The 24,955-nt window shown below is 40.6% G+C and overlaps 1 protein-coding gene across 1 annotated transcript in view; it reads right to left on the reverse strand.

Moving 5' to 3' along the window:
* CTNNA3 (catenin alpha 3) overlaps nt 1-24,955 on the reverse strand; it is a 431,599-nt gene that overhangs the window by 169,228 nt on the left and 237,416 nt on the right. Inside the window, exons 8-9 of the mRNA XM_066555001.1 lie at nt 9,492-9,572; nt 4,313-4,465 (exon numbers count right to left, since the gene is read on the reverse strand). Coding sequence (XP_066411098.1) covers nt 4,313-4,465; nt 9,492-9,572 — 234 coding nt within the window. The remainder of the gene's footprint in view (nt 1-4,312; nt 4,466-9,491; nt 9,573-24,955) is intronic.

The following is a 24,955-nucleotide window of genomic DNA, read 5'->3' on the forward strand; positions in this document are numbered from 1 at the left end:
AGACCAGAAACACTTTGAAAACAATAAAAAATGAAAGAATAAGTGGCATGGAGAAGGAAAAAAAGGGACTGGTGTTCATTTTCCCTTATGATACCAGAATTCATAGACAGCAAAAGAAAAGATCATAAGTGGGGGTAGTCAGGGTATGAAAGTCTTTAGCACAGGATGCTGAGATGTCAGAGGTTTACAGTGGGCTCAGACCCACACCTGGAGTGCTTTACAGGCAGAAACGAAGCACACTGAGAATGCAAATAGGTTTTTTCCTCAGCTTTTGTTCCCCTAGACAAAACCTAGGGATTGCCAGCATCTGAGCTGGTTTCCACCTCTCAAAGCTTGCAGCAGCTCCGCTGTGTTGGGCATGCCCCACAAAGGCTACTTGTACCTGACAAAAGAAAAAAGCACCTTTTTTAATCTGCTAAACAAAGTATTGTGTATTTAACAATATGCACAGTCTTGTCTGCATCACTGGCCTTTGCTCTATCAGCTGGTGCCCACAAGCCACCCAGCTCCTTGGATGTCACAACTACACCTAGATGGTAAAACTGCTCCCATAGTTGTATTTCAAAGGCCTGATGTCTCATCTCCCTCACCACCAGCCTTCTCTGCTACAGTTACTGTTCTGTGCCTTTTTTGCAACATTTTTCTTAGTTGTTTAGCTTTTTAAATGTTTTAACTACATCTATTGTCTCTTAGTATTCCATAGCCAGGTACATGCCACCCAAGATCTGATATTTCAATACTTAAATTTATTTTCAGTAGCAGAGATGAAGCCCATTTCTGCAATAGCACAACTGACTGGCTTTTGGAGTTGTCTTCCAGAACATCCAAGTTGTAAGGGAATTTGTTTGTTGGCTCTTGTACCAGTGCAGGAAATAAACAAGCAAGGATAGAATGTGAGGCCTCCTCTGCAAACGTGCAGCTCATACCTCTCATTTAAGAACCCCCTAATAAAATACAATAATGCTTGGCAATTTCCTCCAAAGTTATGGGAATTTTGTACTGGATTGGGTCTTGAATTCACCTGTCATCCAACTCCAAATCTTACAGAGAGCAGACAGCACCAGGCTATGGAACACTTCCCTGGCTGAAGCCTGGGCACCTGACCCAAAGGGCACAAGTGATGTTTATACATTACAATTTTCACCAAGAAGCATCGTTTCTGATTTAAATAAAGGGATAATAGAAATAGCAAGGATCCAAATCAACTCATCTCCTCTTGATCAGTCCTGCCCTTCTGGCAGCATCAGGCTCCCTGCTTTGGGGAGCACTCTTAGCCAGACCTGGCTTCTCCAGCACGTGCATTACCCATGGCTCTGTGTCCAGCTGGGAACCAAGCTCCAAGCACCTTGGCCAGTCTCAGCTCTGAAGTATGTGCATGTTTAGGTATACATGGTTCTGAAAACCACAACTACTCAGATCCAACTCTATCTATACTATTTGCTTGAGAAAGCAAGAGTGCAGTGCTCCACTATATCAATTTAAAAATACATATGTTCTCAGCTTAACATAGTTTAGGCCACTGTAGTGGCCACTAAAATCCAAATATGCTTCCAAGTTGGAACTGCTATAGTAGGTGCTCTAATGTATTTAAAAGTTATTATATTTACATAAATTTAATTGGTATTACACATTCCCTGTTGTGTTGTGTCTGTATAAGTCGGATTGTTCTGTTTCCCCTATCATGCAATGGCTCTGCCCTGGTTCTCCCTTCCCTCCTTTATGCTGCCAGTTATCCCAACTCCTCCCCAGTTGCCTTGGAGATCAATGTACCCTTTCTCAAACCCCTCCCCAGTGCCCTGTCCGTCACTCGGCGCTCCCACCCTTCTCTCTAGAACTCTCTAGAAACTTTCAGCTAGAGCGTGGAGTGATTGGCTCAGGGGCCGGGGCCCCACCCTCAAGTTATCCCCATTGGTGTTCTCCCTAAGTCCATCTTTTGTATCCCCCTCCCCTCTGAAACCCTATTCGTCCAAGGACTGACTCCTCCCCTGTGTCCCTCCCTCCTTAGAAGCTGTTGTAGCTCCTCCCTCACCGTCTTTGGTTGTTGGTTTCCCCTGGGGCCCAATAAACCTGGATTCACCACAGCTGGAGAGCGCTCTCTCATTTCTGCTGACTGTAGCCACAAGCCAAGCCACGTCCTGCCACAAGGTAACACTGCTGTCACGGCACAGAGCGCTTGCCTTAGGTGCTGTCCCGAACCCCGGGGATCAGGACAGTGCCCCCGTACTGCTAGCGGTGCTGGACAGCCAGCCGGGACATCCCAGAAGGACAATCCTTCTCCAGCTGGACCGCTTCATTTCCCAAAGGAACTGCCAGATTTCTCTCACTTACGTGTTGCTGTCAGAAATTACTGAATTTTTCTTAAAAATGAGATCAATCTGTTTATCTCCACAAAGCCCTTTTGTGGCCACTTGCTTAGCTGATAGGTTTTTTTCATTTTTGTTCTGTTTTACCTCGGATAGGCTCACAGTTGATGCGTGAAGTACAACTACCACCCAATTAATTTGCTGGAGAATTTAGCAGTTGATAAATAGAGTTTATCAAAAAGCCATCAATCAAGCTCTTGCTTAGAGATACTTGTAAGGGCATTAAACCAATGTGAGCAACTTTTAAGTAAAATACTTAGTTCTACTAGTAGAACTGGATAGTAGATATCCTAGACACTGGATATCTACTAAGATATCCAGAAGATAACATAAAGTAAAATTGAAGTTAATTTGAATAGCAGCCCACAATATAATCCCCAGTAAAGTGACATTTGGAACAACTAATTCAACAATAGGAGGTGGCACTGTGTAAGGTCTCTCTTTAGAAGTAAGTTTTCTTCACTGTAGGCAGCACACTGAGTCACAGCATAAATATAAATACGTACACACACCCTGTGTATTCACACATGCAGCAAGATCAGGCTGTGGATTTTCCAGGCAGTGAATCTGTGCAGCCATCAGTCTCTCTAATCACACACCCACACTCATGGCCAGCTAGCTCTTGCATTTGGGACACAAATTCAAACCCATGAAAGAAAACGAATACTGGATTTTATGCTTAGGTCTTCTAAAATGAATCATGATTTGGGTATTCCAGCTGAACAAGTTATTTGGTCATCAGTGATCACCTGTTCTTTCTGAAAATGAAGTCACTTCAGGTTGGTTTAGCTTCAGTATTAAAAATTGGAAAAGCCTGCAACTTTGAGTTTTTGTTTCAGCTGTCATTTGATTTAGCAGCATAGTCAAAATCAGATACTCTTGTAAGTCAAAAATAACAACTTATTCTGTAATCACATGGCCATGAAGAGAAACGTAAATGCAATACCCTATTTTTACTTTAGCTCTTTACCTATTCTTCTTTCACTATCTCTAGGTCACACAAGATTAATTATTAATTCTGAGCCAAATAGTTTGCCTAAGTAAATTTTCAGCTGCAGAGTGAATTCATTGATTTTTTCCCATCTTTGCATTACTGCACACAAAAACACCAAAAGCTAAAAAACCCCACAAAAATTACTAATGCATTCCTTCCAGGCACTTGAGATGATGCTGTTGTGAATTTTTGACTTTAGTATTCCCGCAGTGTTCCAAGCTCCTGTTCAAATGAGTTTAGGTCAGTGTACATTTAGTCACATTTGCAGGACTGATTGTCCAACAAACGAAAATCTCCTCCCAGTTGTATCTGCAAATCTCTTAGTGCTGAAGAAGTACCATTTCTAAGCAATAAGGAAGTAGATCCTTCAGAAATGAATGCTGAGTCTCCAACGTATGCAGGGGATTCATTTAGCATGCAGGCAGGAGCTGGGCTCGGTGATTCCTGGGCATCCTTTCCAACCCAGAATATTCAATGATTGTGGCAGCGAGCTCCTGCCTCTAAGCTGGGTCAGAGCCCCGTTTCCCCTTCAGCAGATCACAGGTCACAGACTTTCCAAGGGAGAAAGCTGGCAAACAACTGGCACTAACACAGTGCCTCCTGTACTTTGGGCAGCAGGATCCTGAACACTGTGAGCTAATACTCCCAGAAACACACATTTAGTCAAATTCCCACTGAACACCTTGGTGGAAAGGCTTACACTGATTTCTCAAATTACAATTCCACACCATCTAATTTCTGTGCAATGAAATGCTACGCAAGGACAAAGCACTCTGTCTTACTACATACCATTATAAGAAAATGGAGTACATTTACTATTACCCAAAGCCACTTATTTATTCTTTCCTGAAATGCCAGCCTTAAACATTTTTTGATATCTGCCAGCAAAGGGAGTGTTCAGTGGCAAGGCACTTACACCATATATTCCAAACAAGTGCAATTCCATCAAACATACCTCCACAAGCCTGCTGGTATGTTCTCGAAATATAGCAGCATATTCCTTTATTTCTTTCTCTCTTCCATTTTTAGCAGCTTCAATGAGAACTAGGAGAGGAACAGTGGTGTCTAAGAAGGAGTCTGAGATGTGATCTATAATGGCTTTCCGGAGCTGCAAAAGAAAGCAGTACATCAGTACCTGCCAACTGGAGTATCCATTAAAGTCTGCTGGAATTATTGTCCATTTCTATTTGTAACACAAACATACACACGCTGGATTCATGCATTATTTACACCAGAGGGCTGAAACCTATGGCAGCTACAATTCATGTATTAAATACAGAAAACTGTATTTAATTTTAAGGAAAACTTTAATATGCCACTAGGTAAATATGCCCATTTGTAAGTGTTTGTATAGATACATAAAACACTACATCATATACTGGTTCTCATGAAATTAAGGGAGCCAAACAAATATTCCCCTTCCCTGATGAATAGGCTACTTAAGTGATTGCACATGTGAAAAATTAGTTAGCCCAGACTCATATCTCCTGGGTATTCTCCCTTGTAACTCAGATGCCAAGGGAGAAGGCTATTTAATTTTACAAAGAAAATATTAATTCAATCATGTTTGTACTCACAAAATAGCTACATCTCATGATTTCATAATTGCAAAATTACCCAAGTATTTTCTTTGTGGGAAACACAGTCTGGTTTGCAGAATGGCAGCCTTCATGGTAATTATGTCAATGAGATTACTGATTGTGCCACCTGATAATGTATTAATAGAGCAAGAAGATCTATAAATGAGGCAGGAGTTCAATTTTCTCTGCTTAAATTAATTGTTCTTGAACTTCTAACTTAAATTATTAAAGAAGTATAACATTCTGCTGTAAATTACGTGTCTTAAATTAGCTTCACAGAAGCTTGTAACCAATCACTGGGACATTACTTACTTAAGAGGTTATTTTGCATGTTACCTACACATGACAGCTGTTCATTTAGATCATGCAGCAGTACAGCAAACATACCAACTGGAACAATACATGAAATGCAGCTTAATCATCAAATGCACGGAATTTCCTACTCCAAATCCAGTATTTTTACAATATATAGAAAAGATATTGATTGGAACAGAAAAGGACACTAAATGTTTTTAAGCTCATCACACTGTTGCCAGTGTACTGTTTTCACTTGGCGTTTTGCTCCGATGTATCTCTGTGAAAACTCGGTAGAAGAAAAAACCCACCACGAGAAAAATACAAAAAAACCCCACAATCTTTCTGATGCTGCTGCTGTGTTTGTAGGTAGAGCATGACCACGCAGAGCAAGAAAGAACAGTGGAGAAATCTGCTGATTATCAGACAAGATCTGAATATGAATTCCACCACTGGCTCTTGGATAGCCTCACCAAAAGTCAGCTCTCCTTGACTCACCAGAGGGACACAAACCTTCCAAACAAACACAGGCAGTTCAAATTTGGAATGGTTTCTTTGTCTAACCTACTGCAGCCCATCACATTAGGATATACTGTCTGGATACACTGTATGTTCTCCAAAGTAATTTACAAGTACAGAGGCTGTGGGATTCCAATACTAAATAGGATTTCTTACATTCTCAGCTTCATTCATGCTGAAATTAAAAAATAAAAACTATTAGAAAGTTTCACTACCAGAAATAACATACATTGAACCTCCAGTCCTGCCAAGTTACCTACTAAGACTTCTCTGTTGTAAAGGCTCCACTGAAGAAAACAGATATTCTTACCCATTTAAAATTAGGTACATAAATGTGACCTTGAAGAGTCACAATTTAAAAATTGAGATTTCAATTTACAAAAAACAACAACAAGTGGAACCATCATATCCATGGCCAATGGTTGATTATCTCCAGCAGAAATATTCTGGAGTCCTGTACAGCCCAGACTGCAGGACTTCCACAGCCTTAGCACACTGGCACTACAACAACCTCAGGCACATTTGTGCTGAGCTTGAGATACCCAATTTCAAACCAGCAGCCGAATTTTATCTCTCATTGCATAATTCTTTGCTACAGCTTTTCACTGGTTTTCTTGGCTTAATTAACCTTTCACACAGAAATTATCATTACTGTTTCATTCTAAGAAATGCTCTACCCTGCAATTACACAGCAAATTGCATCTTCTTCAAAAAAACAAAGATAATGTTGTGTCTTTGCTGAACACAAACAGGTCTGAAATTATGTTCCTGTTGTGGTTCTGCAAAGGAAGAACCACATTCTTCACACGAAGCTGAGAGTTGCAAAGGATGGCTTGTGTAGCATTAAAGAACAAAGAAATACAACATAGAAGAAAAAAGGAAAAGACAAAATAAAAAAGGAATATCTGAGGCAATATCTATTTCTTTTCATGCTAATTCTAACGAGCATTTCTTCCATGACTCAGTAAGTCTGTTTCTGACTCTGGCCACCTGTAGGGCAAAATGCTAAAAGCTAAGTAGGCAGAAGGGAGGCATATGAGCAAAGGACAGCGCCAGTAGTGCCAGCACGCAATGCTAGGGAAGTTATTGTGCTATAATTAAACTTCTTTTCGTATTTTTAAGTGAAAGAGACACCAGTAGAAGAGGGAAAGGAGGGGGAGGATGATGTCTGACAAATTGTTTTCTTCTTAAGATGCAAGGTCTTACCCTTTGAGCAGACTGTTACAGAAGCATGGACAATTTTTGGTTTTGTCAATCAAAATGCATTAAAAAATAACACAGGAACATGTCATTTATAAAACATGGGGCATAAGGTTGTCAAAAACAGTGGAGGGTAGAGAAAAAAATGCCAGCAGCTGTTTGCAACACTATTCAGCATCAGTACTGAAGAGCACAGAAAACTCAGTTTGCTTCTACTCACCTCTTGCCTTACTAGACTACCCTGGCAAAAGTCCTGGGCAAAGCTCAGAGCAGTTACTGCTGAGGGATCCCCCTTTCCCCTTTCAAAGGGGAGCCAGGAAGGCCATGTCTTTTGTGTCCAGAAACAGCTACCCATGATGAAGAAGTTACATAAAAATATAAGAATATCACCAGGAACAACATTTATTAAAGCAACCAGCCAGCCAGAACTGCAGAACAACCACAGGAGAAACATCTGTGCAGTCCATTTATGCTACACTGGGAAAGAACTGGGAGGCAAAAACTGAGTATGGTAATTTCACATAATTACAACTTGGAATGAATAGGCAATTCCTTCCTAAATATTTGTAAACTCTCCTCAGCAGAGAAGCAGTGATCCAGGTAAAGCTGCACATGCAGAAATGACACACACATCTCCAGCACAAGTACAAATCAAAACAAAGCTGAACAGCTTAGAATCCCCAGAAGTACTGGCCAAGCTCCTGAAATGAATGCAAGTAAGTTCCCTTGAAAAGCTGGAGAGTTTCTACAGCTCCCAGAAGATCCTGTTTTGGGGACAGCTACTTTTGCCTTCATTCTTGCCAGACACAAGCCTTCCTTCACTCCCCTTGCTGTGATGTGCAAAGGTGCTCCAAAGGGGCCCATGGCATAACCCACAGCCAGGCTGCTGGCTGGGACAGCACCTCTCTGATGGGGCACTACTGAAGAGATTTTAAAAATACAGCTTTATAAGGTTTCATCTTTAACCCAAATTTTGCAGAGGCAGTCCCAGTGAGGACTGAAAGCAGAGTACACTTTAGAGCACAGCCCTGAAAGCACTGAGAGTGCCAGCAAAGGTATACAGTACCATTAAAAATACAGTATTAGGAAAGCTGCAAGGGTAGAGCAAACAAACTTTTCATGTTTCTTGTAAAATTGCTGGGAGACAGAGTAATGAATGTTTGTATGTGAAAGCACATAAGAGTCTACTGCAATATCTGCAAGCACAAAACTCACAATTTCACGTCTCCCAGAACAGGAATTAGGCATGCAGTAAACACTCTTCCTAAAACAATTCTTATGTGATTCATATGTATGAACATAGAATTGGAGGAAAGATACAAAATATTTCTCATAAATGCTTTCCAGTGGAAAAAATGTCAAGCAGCACAGAGCTGCTCTGGTAAGAGGAAATTACTGGTTCTAGATTGACTATAAATTGGGCATGATTACATTCAGCCTGAACATTTTCCAAAGGTTTACAGAAAGACACAAATTGAATCAGTTAACAGCTTTTAACCACTGTAACAGAGTCAATAAAGTGTTTTAAGCTGGAGTTTAATTAACTCATGGAAGGAAATGAATGGAAGGGCTCCTAGACACACTGAGCTGGTGATGCAGGTCTCTGCACTGAACATATCTTGGACAGAATGTAAGCAGAAACTGGATAGCTACTTGGTTGTAAACACTGTATTTATATTATACTCTTCTCATGTTTCAAGGCCTCCCCTGGCTGATTATGGGAGCAGGAAGGAATTTATTCCTCATCTTGAAGCACAGGCTGGCTTGCAAGACTGAACACAAAGCTGGGAGGGATAGTCTTCCACCAGGGAGTTGTCAACAGCCCAAGCTGCAGACAGGATGAAAGAGTTGTGCTCATGTTCCTTGTAGCTGTAAACTTACATGGACTTGGTTGGGGCAGCCTGGCTGAAAGAACTACTGACTTTCGAGGGGTTATCTTTTTGAAAGGGCACATTATACACATCCAGCATATTCTGCAGTTTTTCTCAAAGATATTTATCACAGAGAAAGGGTATAAACACAGCTGATGTCTACTGCTAACCTTCTGCACTTCACTGAAGTTGTGGATTCTGGTCCACGTCTCACATTGGTTTTAGGACACTGGGATGTAAAATGGGGGTAGACTGTGGACTGGGCATTCCAAGACCCTCCTGTGTGGTAAGAGTTCTCACAGCTGTAAAGACCCACACACAGTGACTCAGTAGTTCCTTCAAGGTGTCTGTTCCAACAACCAGTAATAATTCAAGCTTATTGAAAATTAAACAAATCTTGATGGCTAGAGTGCATTACTGATATATATCTACAGCAAATATATTTAGACATGCATACATACAGATATTTTCAGCCAGGATCATTTGGCAGGGTTTTCTCCCAGAGTTTTGAAAATTGGTATGTAAATATTATGTGGAATGTGCAATTGTCTTCAATATGTTTTTATTATGGAAAATAAAATATTCTTTTCAAAACACATAAACTGAAAACAGCAAATTGGAAAAGAATCCCTCAAGACCTTTTTGTACCTTTCATTTGCCCAGGTCTCACCTGTCTGCGGAGGTCTCTGGTCTTCTTGCACATACTGTCTATGGCAACATTCAGGGCATTGCTTCTCTCTGTCTTGTCAGTCTGCAACCAGAGGGACAGAAAACAATCAGTGGCTCTCTGGGACCCTTCAGCAAGCACATCCTTTGTGTCCCCAGTGCATCAGAGCATTTGGAAAATCATACATGCTGGAGGATTTTTCAAATTTTTCATACATTTCAAGAGCCAGTACCACAATGTTCACAGAATGCCAATTTATGATGTTAAGCATAATTTGCTGAATCAAAACATATGCTTTAGAAGCAGTATACAGGAACAAAATAAACACTTCTTAACTTCTGAATTGCTGTAATACTCCCAGTGTAATCAACAAGATGAACAGAATTATGATGATAGTGATGATGGTGATGATGATGATGGTGATGATAATGATTAACAACAGTAATAACAGCAATGACAACAGTAATATTTATGGCAATCCATTAATACCCTATTCATGTGAAAAATAATGCTCTCTGTCTCTACAAACAGTGGATAAATTCAGGTGCCCACAATGCAGTGTGGTTATGCTTTTGTCTGTACTGTTCATTCTCCTTCTGTAAAACAGAATGGGTGAGTTTCAAAATGTCCAAGTTGGTGCAATGCAAACACTGTCCATGAAAGGGCAACCTCTTCATTCCACAGCACATTCATCCTCAGCATCTAGAAGATTGAGCTCTTGAAATATTTGAGAGGTCTGAAGAGAATCAGTTTTACTTTGTAAACAATTTTAATTTTTTTTTCCACCTATAAGCAAAGTGCTTCTTTCATGATTACCTACTGGAAAAGTGTACTTCACCCTTCACTCAGCCTCTTTTCTCTACAATATCACCATAATACTTCTGTGCCTACTAGCTGGTTTGGATTTTGTTTTCCTGTTAGTACAGAAACAACATGAAAATACAAAATGTGTGATGAACTTTGTTTGCCTAAAGCAAGCTATCATTGCTGACTGCCTTGGACTGCCCTGGCCTAAAGGAAGGAACCACAAATAGTGGTGTTTTACACAAAGCCAGCACACACGACATTTACAGCACAAAGAACCAGGCTCTCATAGATGCTAAGCAATAGCTATGAACAATGACCACAGCATCTACCAAACACCAGGAAGTCTTTATTATGGACATGCCTGTGTTATTTTATAAATAACAACAAAATTAATATGGAAGTAGTAATATCATGGTAGGCACCCAAGAGTATAAGCTTATTATCTATGTATCATACTTCAATCAGAGTTATTGCCTTACTAAAGAAACCTGTGAACAGGACAATATACTTACATTAAAACTAAGACTAGAGGTGTCAAGAAAAGAACTCATATTAAAATGGAATGTGCAATGTCATAAATGCCTTGAAATTATTTGCACATTCTGTATCAACTGAAAGGGAAAACTACTTTAAAACCTGAACTAGTATTTTCAGGGAGATTTAGAAAATCTCCTATGACTCCTATCTCTGAAACTGGCTATAGTCTTTGCAGGGAATAGATGATCAAAACCAGGTCTTGGAGAAAGGTCTGAACTTCACCTTAAAGCCTTCAAGGAATCCCTGGAGGTGGATACTCACTTTTGTTCCACAGCAATGCCATCATTTCTTGTACCAAGGCTTGCACAGGAACCAAAGTAAATAATGACTCCTCTATTACGCTTTGCAAGCTCTTGTCAGCCTTGACAACAAAATGATCCCTTCTGAACTGCCAGGTAAACAGGGCCAGGAAAAACTCAATGGATACAACTCAGCTTATGCCTGTGCATTTTCAGACCTCTAAATGCACTGGCATATCCTTTGAAAGTTTTATATTTAGAGCCTATTTTTCTATAAAGACAAAATCATTGTAAAATACTGGGATATTTTTCAAATTCCCTGGTAATCTGTAACTTCAAAGGTGGCCACTAATGATACAACTGGCTTTCAGCTAACCTAAACCTTTGAAGCAGCTATTCTGAAATAACCTCAGGCAGCAAGTGGCATAAAATATTGAACAGTGAACAAGACAAAAATACTTTATTTTCAAATTCTTAACATAATGTCTAGAAAGCAAATCTAACTATACATGAAGTTATTCTTCACCTCCTGTTTTCCCTTAGAAATAAAATACACTACAAATGCACTGTAAATGCAGCTTCAGGCTGTAGAATATGGACAAGTCCAGACTGCAGGTAACCTCATTACTGCACACTCTCATTCTTCCCTAAAGAAACTTAAACATCAAAAACCCCACAGTACTGTTTGGATAAATCCCACTTACAAAGACTTCTAAACCATGTGCAGTCTTTTGCAGTCAGGGGAACAGCTGGCTACAAAGTCTCCTGCGGGAACACTCTCAAACCCCAGTGGCCTCAGGCTGCCCTCTCCTGCCTCTCCCGGGTAAAGCCCCCGGCCCCTGGGCAGCTGAAGTTCCCCTGTGGGTGGGTGCTCCCCTGCAGGCTCGGACTCCGCCTGGGTCTGACAGCACAGCCCCAGAGCTACACGAGATGGTTCCACTCTTGAATAACCAAAAATAGCAGATGTAACGTTTGACAAGTGTCCATTGAAATGCTGGCACAGGTGACCTGAGCACCTCCACACTCAGCAGAGTGCAGCTGTCCCACTCCCCAGTGATGGAACCCCCACACATCTGGACTTGAAATACTCTGCATCTGCTTGGCAATTCAATCCTTCTGGTGATGGCTGTACTTCAGACAAACACACCTATTCTGAGACAGTTCCTTCATGTACAGAGTGACTGAATTAGGAAAAGGGCTAGGAAAATTATGCACATTATTCTGGGTCTGGATTTTAATAATCAGGCAGTTGAGCCTTTCAGTTATCCTGCACTCACCTACTGCTTTTTCCTGTAAAATATATGTAATAACTACAAGCTACATGGCTCCCTTGTGAAGATCCTAAAAGCAATATCCAGTTCCTATTTCAATGCATTTTTAATATTTGGAACATTTTACAAGCACTAAGTCACAGTTTTAATAATATTCCACTGAGTGAAAATAAGTATTTTTAATTAACACTGGATAGCATGAAGATAAATGCTGGGTACTGCAAATAATACAGGCCCATCTATTTCACACACTGACAAACAGCATTATTTGAATGTCTCAAAAACTACATGTGCAGAAAATCTTTCCTGCTGGATTTCCATTGAAACCAGGACACAGGTAGGGGCAGATCCTCAGCTGAAACACGTGGCCCTATCACCGCTGGCTTTGAGGGAGCTCATTTCCAGCAGCAGGGGACTGTGACATTGCCAGGCAGTGCACAGACCCTTCTGCACCCCAAGGTACACAGGTGCAAAGCACAACATCTGCCCAGCCCTGCAGGACTCAGGAACCTGCCTGAGCCAAACCCCTGAGGGTCCATGCCAACAGCTGCCAGCAGCAACAAAGACTGCAGGGATCCCATAAGCTCCAGACTCTGTCAAGCTGATCTTAAAGGACAATACAGATACTCTGGGAAGGGTTTGATTTTCACTTTAATGATACTTCTGAGGGGCCACAAATGTTTACCTGATAGTTGCACCGATCAGTAGTATAACAAAGATATGGGCAGAACTACTTGAGTGATCATCTAATCTCTTCTAGTACTTAGGCCAATATTCTCGTATTTGAAGGTCTGTGGCCAGAAGCTAAGTATATCTTTTGTTTCATGGTATCTGTTTGTTCCAAAATAGTCATTGAACAATCCTGGGAGGAAAAAATAGAATAAAATATCCAATCTTCTAGCATGATTTTCTTTGTATATCCCACAATGACAGAATGGTTTGGGTTGGAAGGGATTTTAAAGCCCATCTCATTCCAAGCCCCTGCCCTGGGCAGGGACACCTCCCACTATCCCAGGCTGCTCCAAGCCCCATCCAGCCTGGCCCTTGACACTTCCAGGGATCCTGGGGCAGCCACACCTTCTCTGGGCACCCTCTGCCAGGGCCTCATCTCCCTCACAGGGAAGAATTTCTTCCCCATATCTGGGCTAAACCTGCCCTCTGTCAATTGTCTCCAGCAGCTGTACCATGACTCTGTGCTAAACAGCTTTTGATATAGTTCTATGTAGCCAAGAACAGTTTTAGTTTAAAAAAAGACTAGCACATTTATCAAAATCAGTTCTCTAGAGAAATATTTAAAAAAGAAGCCAAGCTAAAAGGTAAACACCAATCAATACTACAATAACTTAAGAAATGTCAGAGCTCTAATTAAATGATTGACTGTTTCAGCCTCTGTGTTGACTGCAAATAATCCTACACTCAGCAATTAGAGAGCCCTGTACCTTGCACCTTAATTTAAAAAAAACCAGAAAACAAAAAACAAACTCTCACACAACTTAGGTAGGACATTAAAGTGAAGTCACAGCCTCTCTACAGACACCAAGCATTTTATGTCTCTTGTAACAAATGAGCACGTAACATATCATTATTTTTTTTTGTATATGGAATTTATAAATGGTTCTTCTTTTCATTTATAAAGTCACTGTGAATTCTAATCAAAACCATGAGATTATAACAACATTGTATAAAAAACAATTTTACAATTTATTCTGCATGATGAAACAATCTTGTCATTACTTGGGGGAATTTCCATACCTCAATTTTTTGTGCAATGACAGGATTTTTTTTTTTCATACATAGCCTTATAGAAACCCTGATCTTTCAAGTCCTGTTGTGGAACTCAACAAAGTAAAGACATCTACAAGCATCTGTCTCAGAAAAGCCCCAAAGAAGCCCATAAGCCTTTAGAAGGGAAGATCCAGTTCCATCCTGTTGCAGTCCTCATTTATCCCCAATGCTTCATGGCTGCCAGAACTGGTTAACACCACGCTTCAGCCACCAGTAACTAAATGAAACTAATACCACTTCCTCCATTCTTTGCTAGGAGGGGACAAAGGATTTCTTACCTTGAAGGTCACACAGAGAGAAAAAATTCCAATATGACTGTTTGGCTGTGTGAGAAATGCCAAGCGTGGGGCAGAACCTCCTTGCATTCCCTTGTACCATTCTGGATACCACTAGGCCCTGGGATTTGTCCCTTAAAGGCAGAATTAATTTCAATATTATTTTACCCTTCAAATTTTCAGCTTGTTCCTCAAAGTGCAATGTCCAAGTAAAAACCAAGAGTGCTTGTTGGAGGTGCCATGTCTGGTTAAATACACCAGAACAAAACAATGACCTTCTCCAAACCTGCAGGACTCAGAGGAGAAGCCTGTATCAGGCTGGAACTCAGAAATGAACTGGTTGTTTACAGTTCTTCTTCTCATGGATGTGTCATGCCTTCAAACAAAATGTTTTAAAGACCTCCTGGTTCCCCATCCTGGAAGTGGATAGGAATAACTCCTTGAGCACAAGCAACCTCATTGAAACATGGAACTATTTAGATGCATGAACAATTATATGCACAGCATTCACTGCCTGAGAAATCTCTCACATGAGCATTTCAGAAGTTATTCAAGGAATCCTCTGACAAGGCAGTTAAGCCAGTACCTGACATTTCTGACATTTTTCCTGTGAAAAGGTAAAAGCTCCCAGGCCTTTTCATGCAGCATTTCAAAGCCTATTTTTACTGTACAGCAAAAGGCTGGAAAGGGAAAATAATTTAGAAGTATATTTATTACCTTTCTTTTTTTAATATGGGAAACACATATTAATGACCCACAAATACTTTTAAGTTGAAAATCACTACCTCCACTCAGAGACACAGATTCCCTACTCTTAACACACCCACCCCAGTGTGATTTTTTTAAAGACACCTGGCTCAAGAAAATCTATTTCTGTGATAAACAGGTAAGCATATTTTTTTAAAAGGGGTACAGAAAATCATATGCAAGTGAGCGAAAAGGGACTCTTTCATGTGGAACTGTTTCTCATTATAGAGAAGGTTTTTTCCTCAACAGCTTCAATATGAGATTGTCATTTTCCTCCTCTTCAAGCCCTCATGGAGTTCTCCCTATGGATCTAACGCTGTGAGATGTGAAGTGCCTCATAAGAAATTAATTACCTCAACCTCCACTGCTACAACTTGAGTACTAAGGGCTCTCCTTCCTGTGTCAATTACCCTTTTCCAATCAATATGCAGGAACAGCCTAGAATTTAAAGCCTCTCAGCACAACCCTTTTTTGGCATTCAGTTACGTATCGTTTGTAATACTGCAAAACAAATTTTCAATTTCATTCTAAACAGGCATACATCAAACAGTCTAAAAAACCCAGAATTTAGAATGCATAACCCTTTAATAATTAGAAAAAACACTGAAACACTGAAATGTGCAGATCCCAATAACCCTAAAATCTCAGAAAGAACGATGTTGCTGGAATATGCAGATTGTATTGTCACGGTACAGCTGGTCTCTAGCTGAACAAGATAAATCTGGCCAGGACAAATCCAGCCTGGCTAGCCTGGCTCATTCTGGAAGGGAGGCAGCAGAGACCTCAGGAACCCTGCTCAAGATGGATGCAGAATCACCGGTGGCTGGAGAGCTGGGCAGGGAGAGCTCCCATCCCCTCAGCTCTCTGAGCCAGGAGATGCCAATGAAAAACAGCCAGAACAAACTCATGGCTGTTTGCCGAGGCTGCTCCGTGGGCTGTGTCGTGGGGCTGTCTCCAACCCACGTCCCTGCATCACAATATTGCACATTTTAATCCACTCTCCAAAACATTGGTGCCAGTCAGCTGAAGGTGTGGAGGATGGCCAGGTTGTCTCAAAGGAAAGAGCTGGGATCCTTATCCCTGGGATAATAAATTCTCTTAAAAGTGACTGGAATCCAGTCATGAGAGAAGACGAGCAACCTACACTATTCTAAATTTTTAATGGTTCTTTCTGATAGGTAAGACAAGTATCTCCTTATATCAGCTTTTCTCCTACTTTTTCACATTGGGAATATTAGAAAAGTCCAGCATGACTCCAAGGTGATCCTGAAAAAACACCCATACTTTTCTAGTACTTATTTGGGGAGAAGTGTCCCGGGAAGTGCATGTCATACCCAGCATGTTGCAGAGCAAGTACAACCATCATTAACTAACAACCATCACTTACCGCTTCTAATGCAAAATCCAAACACCACAGGCACTTCATAACTGAAATATGACAGTCTTAAAACTTGATAGAGAAACCTTAAAGGCCAGTAGTACTTTACTTTGGTTTGTGTTTCAACTATCAGAGGAATCAGCAGGGAGTAAAAACAACATTAAATTTCTTTTAATCAGATGTTACTGTCATTCACAGATGATGCAGGAAGAAAAGGCAAACATAAGTACAAATAGAGCAATACTATTGAACTGACAGCAAGAAGTATACTTGAGGTTAATCTGCCTTTTACTAAGAAGCAATTTTCTAAGTTTCTAGTCCGTATTAGCTTTTAATTGAATATCCATCTACCTTTCACCAAAGTGTTCTGGCAGTTTTACAGCAGGAAAGTAGAAAATTAGTTGGAGAAAACCTCATTCTACAGCAGCAGCACAAGACTTTCCTATGCTGAACTATCATATAAATTTCTTGGAGATTATATGCTGTTATGAGAAAGAGGAAGGGGATGGAAGGAGAAGAAAATTCAAAATAAAATATAGTATAGCTGCTGAAACAGTCCTTCTCATTCAGATTCTAAGACTCTTAGCTGTACTTCAAATCTGAAAGGTACAGTCTTAAACAGCAGCCATAAATAGGGAAAAATGTCCAGCACCAAGCCACTCACATTCTGCCATACCGAGGGACAGACTGAGTTAGTGCAGGTTCCAAAGTGGCACAGCAAAGGCACATCCTGCATTTTTCAAGGAACAAAACACAAGCTTACTGTGGCTTTTGAGGTGGTGTTTTAATGCACAACATGCTACACAAACAGATTCCTGTACATTTAAGAGGAGTGTAACAGCACTCAAATCAAACAGCATTATAAATACACATACATACAGAATATATTTAAAAATATATAGGGTGACTAAAGAATTGTATTTCTATAAAGAAGTCTTCCAAGTCCTCACAGCTTCTCCATGCCACCCAGTACCCTCACGCTTTCTCCTTGTATTTCTGCTGTACCATGGGGAGATAAGGGAGGTAGAACAGGAAAATTAAGCTTGCTGTGTTGACACACTCACTACTCTGGGAAAACTTCTATGATACTGTTCATGATCTCTCATAGAACAGACATGCTGTGATGTTTCTTTTAACAGAAAACTTAGCACACTCTTGTATCACACTGGATGGGCAATGAAGATTGAGTTCCCTGATTTTCACTCCCACATAACTTTAACATTTCTGTGTAGCTCCCCACAAGGAAGCAACTTGAGATAAATATGGGTGGACCCAGGACAGAACTTGGCCTACAGACAGAAACCTTAGAAAACAGCTACTTATCCAAGACTTCAGCTCTGAACCAGGCAGAGCTTGGTAATTTCAAATAACACACATGCTATGGATGTGGCTCTGCTCAAAACTGTACTTCTAAATAGAAGTTAAACGCTGAAACCTCAAACAGACCAAAAAATGTAATTCCATTTAATCATGTGTTAATTGTATTAGTTAATCTCTTTGTAATCCAGAGTAATTAATTTAACTTAACACCACGCTGTGATGCAGTATGTGAATCTAGGAGGCTGGGAGGCACTTCAACATATGCAGTGAATGACAGTCCAGCTTTTAGGGAAAGGTCTAAGTTAAGTTCTCAAATTTACAAATACTTCCACTGAACACTCTCCAGCATCCTGTGTGTGTCATGAGTTCAGACTGTGTGAATTCCTTTGATACTTGTCCACTCTGTACAAGGACTAGAAGGTAAGAGGGAGGAACACAGGAGGTTCAGGGGATCATCACAGCAAGTGGCAGCTGATGCCAACACCTCACTGGGTGAATTCAGTCACTCCTGAACAAAACATACCAACAGCATCAAACTGCTCCAAGGTGGTATTCCCAGAATAACTAAATGTTTCAAACACTCAACTGCTATTTAAAAATTCTCTATTGCTAGCTGGAGATCTACTCTAGTTCAGAAAGTTTCTGTTGTTAGCACTGTGGGGGAAGGCACACAAAAGAGAAGAGTGCCTGAATGATGCTTTCACACTGAGGGCTGCCAAAAGGGGCCCTTGCAGAGCCATTTACTCCGCAGATGGATCTGCAGAGTGAGAAATCAGTGCATTACTTGGGCTGTGTGATTAGAGTCACAGCACAAGCTTGGAGATCCTGGGTTCCTGTGCTAGATGAGAGAAAAAAGCCCCAATTTGTTAAAAGCAGCAGCTACCAAATGGAACAAGGGAGGCTGTATGTGATGGCATGCAGGGAAGACAACTGAAAATTACAGTCTCCTGCAGGGCTGGGATCTGCAGAGTCGTGCATCAGATGAGGAGAGTCTGCTATTCAGGGCATATTCCTCTGCAGTCCTATGCAGAAATTCCCTGAGATTTTTCCCAATTTATTTTTACACCGAAAAAAACCCCAAATATACCTGTGGAAACATTCAAACTCATCATGAAACATTTCTGACATTCCAACATAGCAATCATACTTCATGCTGGAAGTTCATTTTCTGAGGACTTTTACCTTAAACATTGTAGAGAACTTTTGTCTAAATTGAAAATGCAAAGTTTCGTGTTTAATTTTTTAAACTATTCACATCTCCAATTAGCCAAGGAATTAATTTATTGTAAATGAACTTAAATTTTCATATAATTGTCATCAGCTCCATGAAAGAATATAGCAAAAAAAGGAAAGGAGAAATACAGACTCCTAGACATAACTAGAACAGAATCAGTAGGAAAGTCATTAGGAATTATGTTAGGTAAAGCAAAAATACAGAGCTCAAAGACCTTTTTCCGTTAAGATTTATACTAAATCCTTCAACTTTCAATGGAATAAATTAAATACTTAGGTGAAATCTAATGAGTAACCTGTTCTTGCTGTAAATGTGTGCTACTGAATTTCATGTGAAGTTTAAGAAATGTTAAAAATACAGCCAGAAGATTAAAAGCAAAAGGTTAAGTAGGATCTTCATGAATATGGTTCCCTCGTGGTACATGAAAATTCAAACATTCATAGTTTGCTTTTCTACATAAATGCATGTAAGATCTATTTATAGTAAAGAAATATTCAGGTTGTGTGGACCTGTAATCAAGGCCTTAAAAAGATCTGTTGTTTGCATAGCCTAGAAGTGAGCACATTCCATACCCCAGCGTGTAAGATGTCAAACGTTTCCACAGGAAAGCCAGCGAGCGCCTGCCCTGGGCCATCCCTCGCTGCTCCTCAGCAGGGCTCAGCCCCGCAGGGACTCTCACCTCTCCACGGGCGCTGAACAGGAGTAGCCAAGGGCAGCCAGGGCCGAAGCCCACCCACACTGTCCCTTCAACAACAGTTACTGCTAAGGAAGTCTCCTTTACTCTTTGCAAGTGCTTGTGTTTGTTCTAGCAGGGGCAGCCAGCTACCACCGCCATTTGTTAGCTGGCAGATAGTTTTGGAGTTTCCCACGGAACCACTGAAGCGCCACCCTCCCAAAGTCAGCCGCCCGCTGGTTCCTCCAGAGCCCGCAGCATTTCATGCAGTGCCAGGGCAGCCGGCAGCCCTGCAGAGCTGCAGCCCCGGAGGCCAGGGAGGACTGTGCCAGGCTGTGGCTGCTGCAGGACAGCCGCTGGCAGCAGCTCAGGGTGCTCTGAGGAGCCTGGACACGCTGGCGGCAGCCAGCAGCCCGGGAAGCTCGGAGTGCAGCGCTCGCTGACCCTGCAGCTCTCCGGGGAGAGCTCACTGCGTGTCCTGTGCGGGCACCAGCGCTGCAAGAACCCTCCGCATTTCTGATTTACCCTGCTCCTGCTGCTCCAAGAGCTGCTGCTATTGCTGGGCGTGCATCTGGGCAGTTCAGCACACACGGATACATTCTTCACACACATCACAATCCTCTCACAGAGATATGCAAAATTAAATACAGATGAATGTGTCAGACTGTATTTAGCTTACATTGTAAACCCACTTGGACTGAAAGAGCTGCCAAAACTGCAGGCTGATCTGATGAGAGGCTCAAAACAGCAAGTGTGCAAACCTCTCAATTTACCATGTTTGAGAGCCACGTTTAAGCATTCCAAATCAAAGAAAAGCCAATTTTATATTAATTTGATATATAAATACTGTTAGTAAGTTCCATGAAAAGAGACTTAATAACTTAGTAAAACTGGGAGCATGATTCTGAGAATGAAGATAATGTGATACTTACTAGATATATTTATTTTACTTCAGACTTCCATGAATAAAATACTTAATATACTTCTTATTATTTTAGGATCAGTATAGCAGAATGAAGCCCTCTTCTGTAACCCCTCCCCTCCACTCCTGTTGCACCAAAAGATATCCTGACCTCTGTATTTTAAAATTACAAGGAGAATTGTATGTCTCTTTGTGGAGAAGAAAAAAGTGGAATCACTTAAAATAGTAATCTTTGACAAAAGTATAAAACACATTAAAAGGCCCAGTGCTGAAACTGTATCTTCAATTTGGCATCATCTTTTGTATGTAAATAAATACACTTTCAAATACACTTGCTGTATGTAATAAACTTCAGGGAGCCATGCTTCCGGACTGCCACAACAAGCATTGCCTAAAAACAAAGGCTGGAATCCTCCTTTATTAACTTACTAAAATTTTCACAGGGAAAATATACATTTAAACACCTCATTTTCAGGGATATTCAAGGGTGCCATATGTTCATTTTTAATTACAGTGTATCTTCCAAAGTAGGTAAAATACCTTTGAATCACATGACACCATTATATATTAAAAACAAGTAAAAATAATCATTGAATAAAATCACATAAATGGGATTCAAGAAAACTCTAGCGCAATTGTACATGAAAAGGCTTTATATCAGATTGTGCTTATAGCCTAAGTGAAAATGGATGCTGTAGTAAACCATATTACTTAAAGCACAAAGCTGATGTGACACTGCGTCTGCAAAGAATGTAATAAGACCAAAATCAAAATAATAAAAGAGTGAGAATGGAAAAGCTAAGCAGAAAAGGCAAAGCCAGTATTTCAGGCAAGTTTCTTCTGTAATTACAAAAAAGAAATTAAATTATGAATTATGGAAGAGTTGTTTCCTACTCAGACAGCATGAGAGAGAAGGATACTTGGAAATGAAATGAGTTTGCAGAACCAGGGATTAGTTTTGCTTGCTTAAGACTGTCAGACTCCAGCTCATTATTTTTTTAAGGTTACTGATACACTTCTACACTCATCCATAACAACAGCAAATTAAATATAATACACATTTTGGCTACACTCAGGAAACCTCAGGTGGGCACTAACACATACGAGCACACAGATCCTGAGCTTAGGAAACCAAATCAAGCACTCAGGCCTGACAGCCACAAAGTTGAAGGCTCATGGATCCTGGGGCATCATTCAGCTGAGAATTCAGCCTCAGTGCCTCCAGATGGTCCTCCTGCTAATCCAGCCTCAGACACACCTGGCTCCTCACACAGCATCCAATGGACCTCCAGCAGGTGAACAAAGCCAGAGAGAACCACACCACTGAAGGCAGAAGATCCAGTCACTGGATTTGCCAATGCCTGCCCTGTACTCTTTGCCTAAAGACATTGTGTTAGCAGAGCAGGTGCCAGCTAAAAGATTGGCTTTGGGGGAATCCCATCAAATCTCTCAGTACAACTACTTGTGCCCCAAGTGATCAGAAGAGAACAGCAGACAGAGCTGCAGGGCTCTGGAGCTTTGTCTGATTTACACCACCCTGAGAAAAAGGAGAAGGAACTTTGTGTTGCAAATTACACAGTCCAACAGGATGACTTCATGAAGCCCATCCTGGCCAAGTCCAAAGCCAAAAGCTGACAGATGTCCAACAGAATGTGCCTGCATTAAACCATTATGGTAATCCCATGGCACTTGCAAGCATGTAAAAAAAAAATAACATTGTCTCTCTTAAATTAGTCAAATTTTAAGCAATACTGGTAGATAGAGGTACAGGGACCGGGACAAACCAACTCTTAAAACATGTCAGTGAAATCCACCAGAAGCAGCACAACAGAAGTGCTCTGAGAAGTCCCTGACAATGTATGGGCAATGTGCACTGGGAGCTTCTGGGTATTCTGATCCATGTCTCAAGAAATTTGGAGAGGGAAGAAGGTTACTGCAGCGCCTGCGAAAACTTTAGGCACAGGTCTTGTTCAGAAGACATGAGTGCATATATACTCTGCAGAAGCTCAAAAAAGATGCTTCTAGCTCTGTTCACGTTGTGGCTGTTTCTGCAGCAAGCAGCCAACACTACCCGAGTGCCAGCAGAAATGGTGCACATGGGGGAGATCAAACAGGCTGAAGGAAATACACTATAATATCCACTTAGTCCTCATGTAATAAAAATATAAAGATCCCATGGTGTATAAAATACCTTTAACTACTTATCACACTATATTAAATATGGCATTTACTGAAAATGTTGCACTTTTACTTTTGCATTCTGAACAGTTTTAGAAGTAGTTTGGTAGCAATCACAAGGTTGGGAAATGTGCAGTATATAAGTAAGTACTATGCTTTTAACAAATTTCATCCACTAAAAAATGATCCAACCTAATGCCATCCAGTATCATTCTGAAAGATAAATACACTCAAATTTTATTTGTAACCTGAGCCTAAATAAAACCAAGACAACAAAACTGAAAGGTTCAATGCATTCAATGCCAGTTGAAACAGCTGGTAAACCTCAATACACTGTACACAACTTTGCTGACAAAGCTAAAAAAAAGAAAATAAGGACAAGCTTTTAAGCAGCATGAACAACACTTTGCTTTCATTTTCATATATAATTGAAATATCAAAGAGAAGCATACTCAGGGGCTCTAAATTATACACGATGGAAATCAGTGATGAAACAAAAATCAAGGAACTCAATTCCAGCATCAGTGAACATTCAACATGGGGCAGAGAACGACAGGAAATGTCAGTTCTTGCTACCTTTAAATTTTGGAGGCTGTTTCACACAACACTGCAATTTCTGAACTTATAAAGGACTAATGAGAATTAAAAACCACATCTTCACAGAGAAGCAAGTGCCTTGTCCGTCTCAAGCCTACTATGAAGAGACACTGCCATGCAATGAGGCACCAACTGACGGACGCTGTGGCAGAAAATGAACAGCTTCCCACCTTGGGAATAAGTTTAGTAATGGAAGAGGGAGAGTTGAGCAGGAATGAGCCAGATGACAGAATAGCATCTCGAAAAAGAGCTCTGAAGACAGTGATTGTCAATGGGTTTACTTGTTAACTTATTAGAGAGCAATGTGGACTTGCAAAGCAGGGCTTTACCAAGAAGTTTCTCTCCAATCTTTTGGAAGAAAAACTGAAGTTCAAGAAACAAAATCTGTGTTAAAAATATGTTTCAGCTGTTACAGAAGCAGTGAGCATCCTCTATAGTTAGCAACAGTTAATGCTCTCTCATTAGCCATTGGTGTCCTGTGACTCCCACCCCCTACAACACAGCTTCCACAAAACATGGGTCACACTCCTTGCTGCATAATGATACATACACTGTTGAAACATGTAAGGTGTAAGAAAAGACTGATCCAATTTTTATTCCGTACTTAAATGAGACCAATTTCCGATTCAACATATTTATTAATAAGCCAAAAATACCCTGAATTATATGTGTGCACAACATGCACCTATTTAGAGCACAAACAACACTGGCACCACTCCTGGAATTTGTATTTAAATTAATAGGAAATGTTGCTAAACAGAAAAATGGTTCTAATTTAATTACCCTCCTTAGCACCATGTACTGTAAAGTGACAGGAGCCAGCACAGAAAACTCAGACTGAAACTCTAAAAGCTGATGGTTCCTACAAAGGATGCTAAGTACCATCTGTGACCTCATGAAGAATTCACCTCCACATGTTTTGAGACTATTCACATTTCTAACAGACTCTAAAAAGCTCTTGTGTTTCTGGATACATGCCAGAACAATATTCAAACTTTTCTTACTTTATTTTGCTAACAAGAGTCTCATTCACCTAAGGCTCAATGAAGACAACTTGATTCAATTACAGATCAATATCAGTGTGTTTTGTAAAATACATTTCCTATCTGCAGACTACAAAACACTGTGCTAAAGAATACCTAAGCCCCACTTTATTTTAACAATACAAAATCTATAAACATTTGCAGATTCTGCTCAAGTCTATAGATTCTGTAGTCTCTTTTATTCTTTATATCTTAAATACAACTTGGACAAGTCAAATGCTTTTGAAAACTACACCTTGTCATCCATTACTGAGTGTCTCATTAATATCTATCTCACATGACATGGCCCTAGAAGTACAGTGATGCCTGTTATCTGTGCCATGCCACTAATGATTCTTTGCCACATTCTCCTGGAGATTAAGGCAGCTCTGATACTGGAATGCCGAAGAACAGCTACCCCTAGTGAGAGGCGGGAGTCGAACTTCGAAGTCCTTCTTTGTTTACAGCCATTTCTCATTTTC

Source organism: Molothrus aeneus, chromosome 8, assembly GCF_037042795.1.
Source record: "Molothrus aeneus isolate 106 chromosome 8, BPBGC_Maene_1.0, whole genome shotgun sequence".
Taxonomy (NCBI): domain Eukaryota; kingdom Metazoa; phylum Chordata; class Aves; order Passeriformes; family Icteridae; genus Molothrus; species Molothrus aeneus.